This window comes from Diaporthe batatas, assembly GCF_019321695.1.
Source record: "Diaporthe batatas strain CRI 302-4 chromosome Unknown Contig00011, whole genome shotgun sequence".
In the NCBI taxonomy this organism is placed as follows: Eukaryota; Fungi; Ascomycota; class Sordariomycetes; order Diaporthales; family Diaporthaceae; genus Diaporthe; species Diaporthe batatas.
The window spans coordinates 392,994-405,530 of NW_025408558.1; the positions used below are offsets into that span (position 1 = coordinate 392,994).

At 47.9% G+C, this 12,537-nt stretch overlaps 3 protein-coding genes across 3 annotated transcripts; 2 read left to right on the plus strand and 1 right to left on the minus strand.

Moving 5' to 3' along the window:
* Nucleotides 1-1,021: 1,021 nt before the first annotated feature.
* KVR01_009187 (uncharacterized protein) lies at nucleotides 1,022-2,543 on the minus strand (the record flags this gene model as incomplete). The annotated part of the gene is made up of 2 exons (XM_044783130.1): nucleotides 1,022-1,080; nucleotides 1,340-2,543. 2 exons carry the CDS (start codon nucleotides 2,541-2,543, stop codon nucleotides 1,022-1,024), a joined length of 1,263 nt encoding a protein of 420 aa, XP_044641689.1.
* Nucleotides 2,544-5,049: 2,506 nt separating this feature from the next.
* KVR01_009184 (uncharacterized protein) lies at nucleotides 5,050-7,592 on the plus strand (the record flags this gene model as incomplete). Its single annotated transcript, XM_044788283.1, has 2 exons — nucleotides 5,050-7,142; nucleotides 7,226-7,592. 2 exons carry the CDS (start codon nucleotides 5,050-5,052, stop codon nucleotides 7,590-7,592), a joined length of 2,460 nt encoding a protein of 819 aa, XP_044641686.1.
* A 2,054-nt stretch (nucleotides 7,593-9,646) lies between these two features.
* Nucleotides 9,647-12,278, plus strand: KVR01_009031 (uncharacterized protein; the record flags this gene model as incomplete). The annotated part of the gene is made up of 2 exons (XM_044784342.1): nucleotides 9,647-10,845; nucleotides 12,257-12,278. The coding sequence occupies 2 exons, from the start codon at nucleotides 9,647-9,649 to the stop codon at nucleotides 12,276-12,278; spliced, it is 1,221 nt and encodes a 406-aa protein (XP_044641533.1).
* Nucleotides 12,279-12,537: the final 259 nt, after the last annotated feature.

Here is a 12,537-nt window from a genome sequence, read left to right on the forward strand (position 1 = left end):
GCGTCAGTGCGCGTGCAAGGTGAGCCAGATCCCCATGGCGAGTACCGGTCTCGACGCGGTGAGCTTGGTGGCCCACCCTTTCAGCCTCATGTTAGCGCCCCTGCAATCTCCACTTTGGTGTTTCGGAAGGCTCACCGAGACAGATTGGCAGTGCAGGCGCGCTGTGAAGCTCGGGACCTGACTCGCTCTTTTTCTCTCTCTCCCTAGAAAGGATCCCGCCGTTTGCTACTCTTTAACGTCGACCGCCCAGGAGTGCATTGTTAAGATCCACAAGCCGCTTAAGATCGCCAGCCGACATGATGATGGCACGACTCTGCAAACATGGGAGGAACTGCTAGATTTGTCAGCTCGCCTCAGGCCTTCCTTTGGGTGCGAATTACTCAATATTTGCTCTCTCTTGGAACCGTCGCACATTCTCGATATATCACTTCGGGTCTCGATGCACTCTGTTCGCGTCTACCTAGGTACACTAGGGATTGCAAGGGAGTGTTGCAACCACAAACAACGTCTTTGGCGGAGCCGTGGACGATGCAAAAGAGGTCTCATGTTTCATGTTGCCCAGCTGAAAATTAGAAACTATTCTCCAGTACACTATGGGTCCTGTGAAATCGCGGCGACCAAGTTTCATACGTATCTCGCACTATTACATATATGATCGACCAAAATGCTTGTGCTGGGGAAGTGAGTCTGATTCGCTAAAGACTTTTAGGATTAGCACTCGTGTTAGAAATGCCAGTTGACCAAAGACATCCATCTTAGCATATGCTAAGAGTCACAATATTTCAGCGGATTCGTTCGCATATGCACTTGTGAAATGCCCCGATACACTCATAACTTGAATGTAGAGGATCCACATTGTACGTTCCTTGAACGCTGCGTCTTCGATCCTTTGCGACTTTGTGAAGGGACTATATGTTTTCGGGATGTAGTTGTATATGGATTAAGGATGAAATGATTGTGGTAAAAGACCTTCGAGACTTGGACTTCGGAAGCAACCCGACACAAGTGGGAAGGAATAATATCACTCGAAGGAAGAGGTTCCTCCGGGGAAGTTGGTATGCAAGCCAAAAGAGTTACATTCTGTAGTCCATCGGATTCAAGAGAGGCGGCGATGCGTACACGGAATGCTTAGTCTCGGGCTAGCAAGGCGCAACATCTTCTAAAATGTGGGCATGAACCCTCGGTCTTTGATGTCATATTCTTTTTACATGACTCTGGATACGCCGCTGCGTTTGAGTTGGCTACTTGCCTTAGTACCGAGCAATGTCTCTTCCACCAATCCATACAAAAAGCCAACTGATGGATATCATTATCTTCCTTCGCCAGCTCCTTGTCCAACCTAGAGAGCCCGAGCGCCACGCGAGCCAGGCCGAGGCCCCAGTCCAGTCTTCTTTCCCTCCAATGATTCCGTCATGCCGTCCAAGATACGCCAAAAGCGCACGTTGCTGATACTGAAACGGAGGTGCTTCTGCAGAGTCACCGGTGCCGTGGTCATTGAAAACCTTGGTCAGGTACTCGCCCTTTTGCAGTGCCACTTCAGCCAGAGTAGGCAGCGATTCTCCCTTGATATCCGCTGCATCGCCCAGAGCGTACACGCTATCCATGGGAGTTCCGTCCGGGCGCAGAACACGAAGGTGCTTGTCCGTCAGTATTCTCGGCAGCCCCTTCTCGGGAAGCTTGATGCGATCCGACAATGTTTCCACAAGCTTGCTGACTTTGTTTCCAGTTGCCCAGATTAGAACACCGTATGGGAGGCGCCCATCTTCTTTGGTGTAGATCGCGCCGGCATCGACTCCCTCAATGTGCGAGCCCGTCTTTATCTTTACGATATTGTCCTTGCCTTTGGTTAAAGAATCGGTGGCATACTCGGCCAAGTGTTGATCAAAAGTGGTTAGGATCGACGATGCCACATCGTGAATGGTTATGGTGAGCTTTCCGTCGAGGTGAGGGAAGAGAAACCGCATATCCTCGTTCCACAGGTCGAAGAGCTCAGCGGCTGCCTCGATGCCGATGGCGCCGCCGCCCACAATGCGAATGTTGAGAATATCGCGTTGTTTCTGAGGATCCTGGAGAATGTGGGGCAGGGAAGCCTGGTCCAGCATTTCAAGGAGGCGCTGCTGGAGTAGCCGGGCATCATTTGTCGTCCTCAAGAATAGAGCATGTTCCTTGGCGCCTGGCGTGCCGAAATCTTGGATGTCACAGCCAGGTGCAATGCAGAGTTTATCGTACTCGACATCAAAGTGTTTTGGGTCCTCTCCATCAACTTCTGCTGCTGTTTTGCATCGGATCACACGTTTGTCGAAGTCGATGTCAAGCGCAACTGCTTTATAATACTCGACGTCGGTGCGGTGTTTTCTCCTAATGGGCTCTTCTGCCAGGCGGAAGTTGAAGAGACCGCATGCTGCGCTGGCCAGGAGAGGTGTGTATTGAATCGTGCGTACTGGGGAAATGACTTTCAAACTGAATCGCTCGAGAGACACCTTTTGAGACAGCGTGAAGCCGCCCCAGCCGGATCCAATAATAGCAAGCACGGGTTTACTCATCTTCACAGCGATGTGATTCTCTCTGATGTGTGGCAGAATGCAGTGGCTGTACATGCGGACTCTGTGCCTAAGTACTTACCGTGTTCTCACATTTGGACACTAGGCCACGATAGAATCACTCGTCACTGCCGGGGAGTGTAATGCGTCACTGCTCTAGGTAGCATCATGACTTTTGGTTTGGGTAGTTGAGTAACGTCATAGGTGCACCAGCCACTAATACCATTCAGATTGCTCGGCGTTCGGTAACCGTCAATGCGATGCACCCGCGAATTCTCCGACCGGACCAACTCCAGAATTTTTGCATATCTGCGGCAGCCTCCCGAAGTCAGCAAGCCCCAGGCCTGGTTTGATGCAACACAACTGTCAGAACTGGGCAAGCGGCAATGGTCTGGCTGTCTGGGTGATCGGCGCCAGTGCGAAGCCTATCTAGGTACGGAGTACCCATGGTAGGCTATGCCCCTGTCGGCAGTTCACTACAGTAGCCAGGACGGGGCCATTCCACCCAAACATGCCCACGTTGAATGATTCCAGACAGAACGTATGATAACTACCCAATACGGTGCAACGCAAATGGTTTGCTTACAGCCAGGTTTCTTCCAAGAATCAAGGGAGAGTGGGCTGCGCGCTGTGCTTAATCGTGGAAGCTTGCTTCACTGCTCTTGGCCGATCCTGAGCAGAGCGTTTTGGCTCAGCGCTCCAGGGGGAGGCAACAACAAGTATGGGGAAAGGGGGAAAGGTCGAAGAGGAATTCAAGCAAATACAATCCAATTCTACTACTCAAGCAGTATGTGAAGGGAGGGACTGTACGCCTTTAGGATGTATACGGAATGGGAACGAAGCCACTAGTACTCAAAATTCAAGTTCTCGACCTCTTGACATGCCTTTCACTAGACAAGAAAAAAGGCAGCAAATATTCTAGGTGTGCTTACACCAACTTGCTCTGTTCCAACATGCAATGCTGTGTTGACTCGCCTTCAGAATTGGATCTAGAAACAGAGCCCGATGCACTTGAGCAGATCTGACCCAGGTAATTTGCGGTATAGACATAGCGGAATGATATGTATTAGTACGTCTGGGTGCACTGGCGCTGACCTGATAACTACTTGCGCCGACCTGACAACTACTTGCGCCGACCTGACAACCACTTGAGCCGGTGGCTTCGACGGTCTTGCTCAAGAGTCCGCGCGCGAGGCCTCCAAGGTCGATGAATCTGCCCGGGCCAGCTTTTCCAAAAACCATTCTACTGACTTAGCGCTGAAAGAAGGCCATAGAGACTGCTGCTTTGATCTAGTATTGGATGGTGCATTCCGAAGATGAGGGGTTTCGTACTTAGTTATTGAATGGCTTCGTTTCATCCGTACCTAGGTAACATATACGAAGCTGTGTGCGGTCCCTTCGCATAATCATGATGATGAGCGCTTTAAGACAGGGCGCTGGAGGGGGGCCAAAGTCCTTCTCCCCACCCCCAATTTCGAATATGAAACAAATTGGTATAAGTGAACACCAGAAACTACATGGTCGAAGTGGTGGTTTCGTTTCTAATCACCATACATATAAAACGTATGCGGTGCCTTCATATAGTGACGTGGTTGAAGATAGTGTTGGTCTAAAAGCCATGGTGTATCGAACTATGTTGTTCAGCGAAGTTTATGAGACGCTGCTAGTCTTTAGTCCGAAGCTGCGGTGAAAAAGCTTTCACCAGCTAGCGTATGGTACGCGTCAAGCTGTCTTCTACAACGTGGTGATAACATTTAAAAACAGAGGTATTTATTTACCTTCTCAGTCAGGAGCCTTCCTCCACCTGCAGTTTTGCAGAGTCCAAGTCCAAGACAACGCAAGCTATCCAAAAATGCTGGGACGGCGTATTTTACCGTTGCTAGTGTCCAACAATGGCCAGGTCTCTCCCATTCCAACTTGGAATGTGGCCCCTCAATCTATTTTCTCCGACGTGAGTAGTCCTTGATTTGATTTGACCCCTTCGGAGAGTCTGTCTGTCTCCCAATTTTCCGAGATGCAAACGAATTCCTGGGTACCCTTGGGTCTACACTGGGGAACACTAGGTGTAATGTTTGTTTTCCTCCAGTAATTATCAAGGCGCACGATACTATCAAGGTAGCATCATCCCATTCTCTCTTCCCCTCCTCATTCCTATGAGAGCGCAATCGCTTCTGAGCGGATAATCCGTGAAGACATTCGACTGGGTGCCCAGGTGCGGCTCCTTTGAAAGATTCGAAAGCGTGCCATGCGGACAACTTAATCATCTGCTATTCCCATGCCGAACACTTCCCTGCGCATTTTAGAAGCGCAAATTATTAATTACCTCTGACGAGGACTATTCTGACTTTTATATACGGTGTAGAATATCTCAACACTTTCCATACCTGGCAACTCACAGTCAACCCACTGGCACCATGCCCCTGTCTCAAAATGCACATTGATAGGCTGTCTGCATGCCGCAGGGATCACCCCATGGAATGATATTGCTCAGATATTTACAGCGGACAATATGGAAACGCACAGGTCCAACAAAACTTGGGCAGAACCCTGGCTGTATCGGCAAGAGTTTAATTTGGATCCCGGTCATGGCAAGCATTTTTTTCTTGAGACGAACGGAATCACTTCAAAAGCAGACATTTATCTCAATAGAAGGCAGATTGCGAGCAAGGATATCCAATCGGGCTCCTATGGTGGTCATGTCTACGACATCACAGCAACGGCGGCTGAAGCCAACGCGGTGCTGGTAAAGGTTTATCCGACTGACTATAACCACGACCTGGCCCAAGGTTTTAACGACTGGAACCCTGCTCCCCCAGATAACGGCTCAGGTATCTGGAGAGACATCAACATCAGGCAGACGGGGCCAGTGACTTTGGGTCCACTTAGTGTGACAACTAAGTTCGAAGCATCCGCTTCCTCTGCCAGGGTGAAACTCAGGGCACTTGCACGCAACCTGGAGAACCGCACGTTGGAGGCTTTCCCATCGACTAGTATCTTCAAATTTGAATCTGGGGACAGCCCAATAGGAAATCACGCGGGTTCTGCGACGTCAGCAGTGCACATCGGTCAAGAACGCAGCCCAACGGATGTTGTGATTTTGGCCCCATTTGCATCCGCAGAAATACAAATGCAAGTGGATGTTCCCTTCGCAGACTCAGATATTTGGTGGCCGAGACATTGGGGTCAGCAGCCGCTATTCCAGGCCCATTTGAGAGTGTTAGTCGACAATGGAACCTCTGATTTGATTGAGAGCACATTTGGATTTCGCAAGGCAACCTCTCGACTGAACAAAGATGCAGACAGGGTGTTCGAAGTGAACGGGTTGCCTTTCCAAGTCCTCGGTGCAGGGTACGCACCTGATATTTTTCTTCGATGGGATACCACACGATTTATAAACATTGCCGAGTACGTCCTGGATATTGGTTTAAACACGATTCGACTTGAAGGGAAGATGGAGCACCCTGAGCTCTATGATATCTGCGATCGCCTCGGGATCATGGTCCTTCCAGGATGGGAGTGCTGTGATAAATGGGAGGCCTGGAGCTATTCCGAGGAGGAAGGATTGGAAGATTCCATCTGGGGCCCAAACGACTACAGAATTGCCAATGCCAGTATGATCCATGAGGCAAACATGATGAGGAATCACCCGAGCGTGCTTGGATTTCTGATCGGAAGCGACTATTGGCCGGACGAAAAGGCAACATCAATCTATTTGAGCGCGTTGCACGGCTCTCACTGGGAGACTCCCATCATCGCCTGTGCTTCAGGCAAGGGACATCCAGAAAATATGGAGCCCTCAGGGCTCAAAATGCCCGGTCCCTATACTTGGGTTCCACCTAATTACTGGTACAAGAACCGTTTGGGCTCAGCCTTTGGTTTTGGCTCGGAACTGGGTTCCGGGGTGGGCACACCAGAGCTCCCAAGTCTTTCCAAGTTCCTCGACGAGTCTGGAATTAACGACCTATGGCAACAGCCGAAGAAGGTTCTATACCACATGTCTCCTGGGGAGGTGTTTTCAACGAGAACTATCTACAATGAGGCACTCTGGAATAGATATGGTGCGCCCGAGGGCCTATCAGATTATCTTTTGAGCGCTCAGATGATGGATTACGAGGCAACCCGAGCCCAATTCGAAGCATACTCGTTGAGTTGGTCTGCCCAAAGACCAGCCACCGGGATGATCTACTGGCTCTTAAATAATGCTTGGCCAAGTCTGCATTGGAGCCTGTTCGACTATTATCTCCACCCGGCTGGGTCATACTTTGGAGCGAAGACAGGGAGCCGGCTGGAGCATATAGCATACGACTATGTGCACAAGAGAGTCTTCATTATCAATCGTACTCGCGATAGGCAGGGGTCCAGAACACTTGAACTCGACATCATCGATCTGAATGGCAAGCATATCTGGGACAAAACGGCAGCGTTTAACACAGAACCCAATTCCAGCAAATCAATCTTGAAGGTCAAGAAGTTGAAGAAGGCCAAAGATGTGGCGCTTATCCGTCTGGTTCTGAAGGACACCGAATCAAACGAGACTATAAGCCGCAGCGTCTATTGGCTGTCGAGGCAGGCCGATGAATTAAAATGGAGCAAATCGACTTGGTGAGTTGACATCTACCTAACATTTGAAACATCATGCCATAGGCTATGACCTACCAAGCTTCAACTTACCTCCTCAACATCAGGTTCTACACGCCGGTCCGAGAATACGCCGATTACACGTCTTTGAATCAAATTCAGCCGGCCAATGTCTCAGTCTTTGCCGCAGCGGACGACGGTAACAGGCGCAAAGTGATCGTCACTCTTAAAAACCGCTCGCCCTTTCCTGCTGTGTTCATCCGCCTGGATTTGGTTCACAGGGATAAAACGTCGAGAACGGGGAACTTCAAATGGGCCCCTGTTAGCCCGCTAAAATGGTCGGATAATTATATCACCTTATGGCCGCATGAGGAGATGGTCCTGCATGTGGATGTGATGTCGGGAGCAGAAAGCCCAGATAGGCTGCTGGTCCACGGCAAGAACACCGACGAGGTCGAGATTCCCATCGTGTAGGGCCTGGGTGGTTATATCCCTGTCGTATTGTTGTGTCACGAACAATGTCCACGGGTCATTGCTCTACTCACACAAAATCGACGCCGCTAGCTGCGATAGGCACATAGCGTATATATCTTAACATCCCAGCTAGCTGTGTTCTTGACCATTCTACTAGACCCTGAGCAGCGTTGCGGTATTTTCCCCATAGCAGCATCGCACATGTGACAGGATGGAAGTCCAGCTCGATAGGAAATGGGTAAATTCAGTCAGGCAGTAGGGCCCAAAACATGCTTCAAAGGAGCGGCCTGGGGAACATCCACTCCTCTGTAACTAGGTAGTTCAAGTAAAAATAAAAGTCGCCATCGAACCTCGTGGCCATACGCTGTGTAAATGGCACATGCAACCCTGTGAAGACACGCTACTGTGTTATTAAGGTCGGGGGTCGATCCCGAAGCTGGCGCTAATGATATATGTCTAGCTGCAGCCGTTGGAAAGCAGGGCCGGCGTCCTTGATACACAGTAGAACGCACCAGGCTGCCAGGGCAGCTTAACTAGCGCGAGAAAAGCCATTGATTCTATCTATACTATTGGTGTTATCAGGGGCCCGCCAGGCAGGTTCTGCTTTTCCCCCTGGTCTGGCCTTGCACTAGAGCAGGCTCTGCACTTGCGGCACACACTTTTCAGACCGATATACCCACAACAATAGTTCGATGTTACGCATGTCACATGCCGGGTACAAATACGAGGTACAGAAGGGCAAGCATGGCAAGTAAAAAATATGATCGCCATATGCAAGGGGGATATCCCGAGGGCGGGACCAATGCAGGCGGAGATCAGGCGGAGGTGCTCCCAGATTGGTGCGAGATGCGAACACATTGCGACTTCTGAAATCGGTCCCACGTGCTGTGCGCGACGTTCCCATGGGTGCAAGGAACGCCGCTTTGACTTTCTCAATCTTAATACTACATACATAGTAGGGAACTGATGAACGTTCGTCACCACTTTTTGAAGGGGCGCCGACATGGACCCCTGCCCCGGCTCGAGCCAGTCAAGGAAGTTCCCTTCATCCAAGATTGGCCTCGGGAGGGATGAACGCCTCTCCCGGTGCGCCACAGATCCTTTCCCGACCCCCACTGGGCTTCCTCGATCCGGGATATTGAACCCGGTACCCTAGTGTACACTAGATCTAGGCCCTGATAATGATGAACATGGATGGATCGGCTTGGTCTACCAAGAACATGTTGAGGGTACGGAGTAGCTACTGTTGATTTCGATGCCACGGAAGGTGGGAGGCTCATAAAGCTGCCGTCCTATGGTCAAGCCACGTCCGTTCTCAGGCACTACGTAGAGTTTGGAACGCTTCTGTCCATAATCCTTCCTCTCACATGGTTGCCAGGTAGTCTGTGTATTGCAGGTACCTCTGGAGAGTACTGACCGCCCGTCTCGCTTGCATCTGCAATCCCACCCGTCTACGTGGTATTCTGGTCAAGAGGATATCAACATGGTGCCTTCCAGGCTGTGGTTGGCTGCTCTCTTGGCGGAGTCTGTGCAAGCACGAATACTTGGCTCTTCGTTCGGAATTCCAGGTGTGAACGCAACATTCGACTACGTGATCGTCGGGGGCGGCACAGCAGGCCTCGCCATCGCGACCAGGTTAGTTGAACAAAAAGCAGGGACCGTAGCGGTGGTGGAGGCAGGAACATTCTATGAGCTTTCCAATGGAAATGCTTCTCAGGTTCCGGGTCCTGGCGTCAATTATGCCGGCAAGAACGCCTTGGACTGGCAGCCGCTGATCGACTGGGGATACATGACAACACCTCAACCAGTGAGTTTCTGGTCTCGAGGACCATATACCCGCTTTTACTGACCATTATCAGGGCGCAAATAATGCATCCTTACACTACGCGCGAGGCAAGGCGCTGGGTGGCAGCTCGGCGAGAAACGCGATGATATACCAGCGCGGCACGACAGCATCTTACCAGCGATGGGCTGACCAAGTTGGAGACACGAGTTACACCTTTAAAGAGTTCCTTCCGTACTTCGAAAAGAGTATCAACTTCAGCGCACCAGACATGAGCGTTCGATTCGCGAATTCGACACCGCAGTACGACGAGACAGTGATGGGAGACAACACAGGCCCTCTTTCAGTGGCGTTCCCCAATTCGCCATCCGTGTACGGGACTTTCGCAGCGGAGGGCATGAAACAGATCAACCTGTCAGTCATCGACGGGTTCCAGAGTGGAGATCTGCTTGGCTCGTCCTACAACATGTTCACAATTGACAGCGGTACAATGCTTAGATCGTCCTCTGAGACTTCTTTCATGCGACAGGCATTGCAATTTGATGCTTACCATGTCTATCACCTTACTCTCGCCAAGAAGGTTCTGTTTGATTCCACCAAGAAGGCAAGGGGTGTGCTGGTCGACACTCAGGGGTTTCAGTACATTCTGAACGCAAACAAAGAGGTCATAATTTCAGCAGGTGCTTTTGCGTCTCCTCAGATCTTACAGGCATCTGGAATCGGCCCTGCCGAGATCTTGTCTCCGTTGGGCATCGATATTATTGCCAACAGACCAGGTGTCGGTCAGGGAATGCAAGACCACGTTTGGGTCACGCTTGCATATCCCATCAATGCCCAGACCAGCTCTTCATTACGATATCCATCATTCCTGTACGGCCAGCAAGCCCTATTCAACGAATATCCCGCTACTGGAATCTACTCAAGTCCCAACTGCGACGTTCTAGGTTGGGAGAAAGTACCCAAGGATCTTAGAGCAAGTTGGAGCAACGCGACCAACGGCCTTCTCCAAGCCTTCCCAGAGGACTGGCCGGAGCTCGAATACATGACGGTCAACTCGTATGTCAACGAGCAAGAGATCTACAAGCTCATGGACCCATTCGACGGCACGAATTACGCATCGGTGGGAGTGATCCTCGCCTCGCCCGTCTCGCGGGGAAGAGTCACAATCACCTCTGCCGACACCAGCGTCCACCCATCCATAAACCCAGGGTGGCTGACCAGCCAGGCAGACATGGATGTGATGGTAGCTGGCGTCAAGCGGGCACGAGAGTTCTGGGGCACCTCAGCCTTGCAGAGCCTCGTCACTGGCAAGGAGAAATTCCCGGGTGCCGAGATATCTACCGACTCCGAGATCGAAACCTTCATTCGCAGTGCGTTCAACACCATCTGGCACGCCGCCTGCACGTGTGCTATGGGCAAGATTGACGACCCTAACGCGGTTGTGGACTCGAGTGCAAGAGTAATAGGAGTGCAGGGCTTACGGGTGGTCGATGCGTCCGCCTTTCCGTTGCTACCACCAGGACACCCTCAGTCCACCATCTGTAAGTCGCATCAACTCACCTGGCCCTTAAGTGCTTGCCTCGGTCGACTGCTGACAAATCGTCTAGATGCTCTTGCCGAGAAGATAGCTTGTGATATCTCCGGAGCCTGCTGATGTCGGCTGTGAGTACTAGCATCGCACGAGGGACCTTGTGAATGTACGTACTTGACAGAGTAATGTGGAATCATAAGTAGTAAGGTCGCATGAACCACGGGATTTAGAAGAGCACGTTTTAAAGAACGGCGCATAATCTAATAAAATAATACCAAATACAAATCTCACAGCTTTTGTGATCTTTAGCGTTCTCGGAAAGAGGATCGGTTCCGTAGGCAGAGATAGTTAGTTGTTGTACCACGACAGAAAAGGCTGCACTGAAACGGTCTGCTAGGGGCTTCTAAGTAACAAAGCTGCTGTAATAATTGAGCAAGTCCAGAGTTAAGGACTTAATACCTAGGTAGTTTCGTTTTTAATCCCCATACATATAAAATATATATAGTATCTTTATATAATAGTAAATACTTAAGACTTAATATTTAAAGAAATATAATATTAATAATAATAAAAAAAGAATATAATATATAAATATATAACTAAACTTTATATTATATAAATAAAGTTAGAAGGTATTACTCTTAATAGTACTATATTAGAATTATTAATATAAGTAACTTAAGGGTTAATCTATTATAATATTAGAATTAAAGCTAGTAAAGTAATTATATAGTAAGATTAAAATAGTCTCTTAAAATAGTCTTTATAAGAAGAAGAATTCTATAATATAAGATTTAATAAGTTAACTTTTTTATTAATATATTTATTATATAATTACTTAAATCTACTTTTATTAAATAAGTTAAATTATAATCTTTATTTTAAATATATAGTTAATAGAATAATAATATTATAATAATAAATCTATTTAAAAAGCCTTTTATATAAATTTTATAAAAGATTAAAACTTTTTAAAAAGTTAAGTAAAGTTTATTTATTATATATTAAATAAATATTATATAAAGAAAATAAAATTTTAAATATTTAAAAACTAAATCTTTTTCTTTTAAATATATTACTTTATTATTAAAAATTTATTTACTTTTATATAATATATAAGGAATATAGTAGAAGAGGGAGCTTTATAAAGGAAGTTAGTAACTTTATTATATATAAATAAGTTTAAAGATATATATAAAGTAATTATTAACTTTATACTTAAAGTATAAATTAATAGCTAGTTTAAAAGCTAAAAAGATAATAAATAAATAAATAGTTAAATAAAAATACAATATAGCTAAAGCCTTAATACCTAGGTATTCCATAGTCTGCGAGAACTCAGCAACAAAGCATGCTTTTAATAAAAGTTTGAAAATCTGTACATATAAAAGTTCGTTAACATAATGCCATACATGCTTCAAAGTAATGTTGTAAATAAACAACCAAAAGGCAGTGTGCCAAGCTCTGCTAGACCTCAAGTGCTCAATTATACCAAACGTATTGCAGTCTCTACACACTGTTATCGGCATTGTGTTTTTCTAAATTCTGGGTCTTGAGCGTTTACCACTGGATGAGGCGCCACATATGTCTGATTATATGCGGTGGTTAGAAACGAAGCCACTCGAACATGC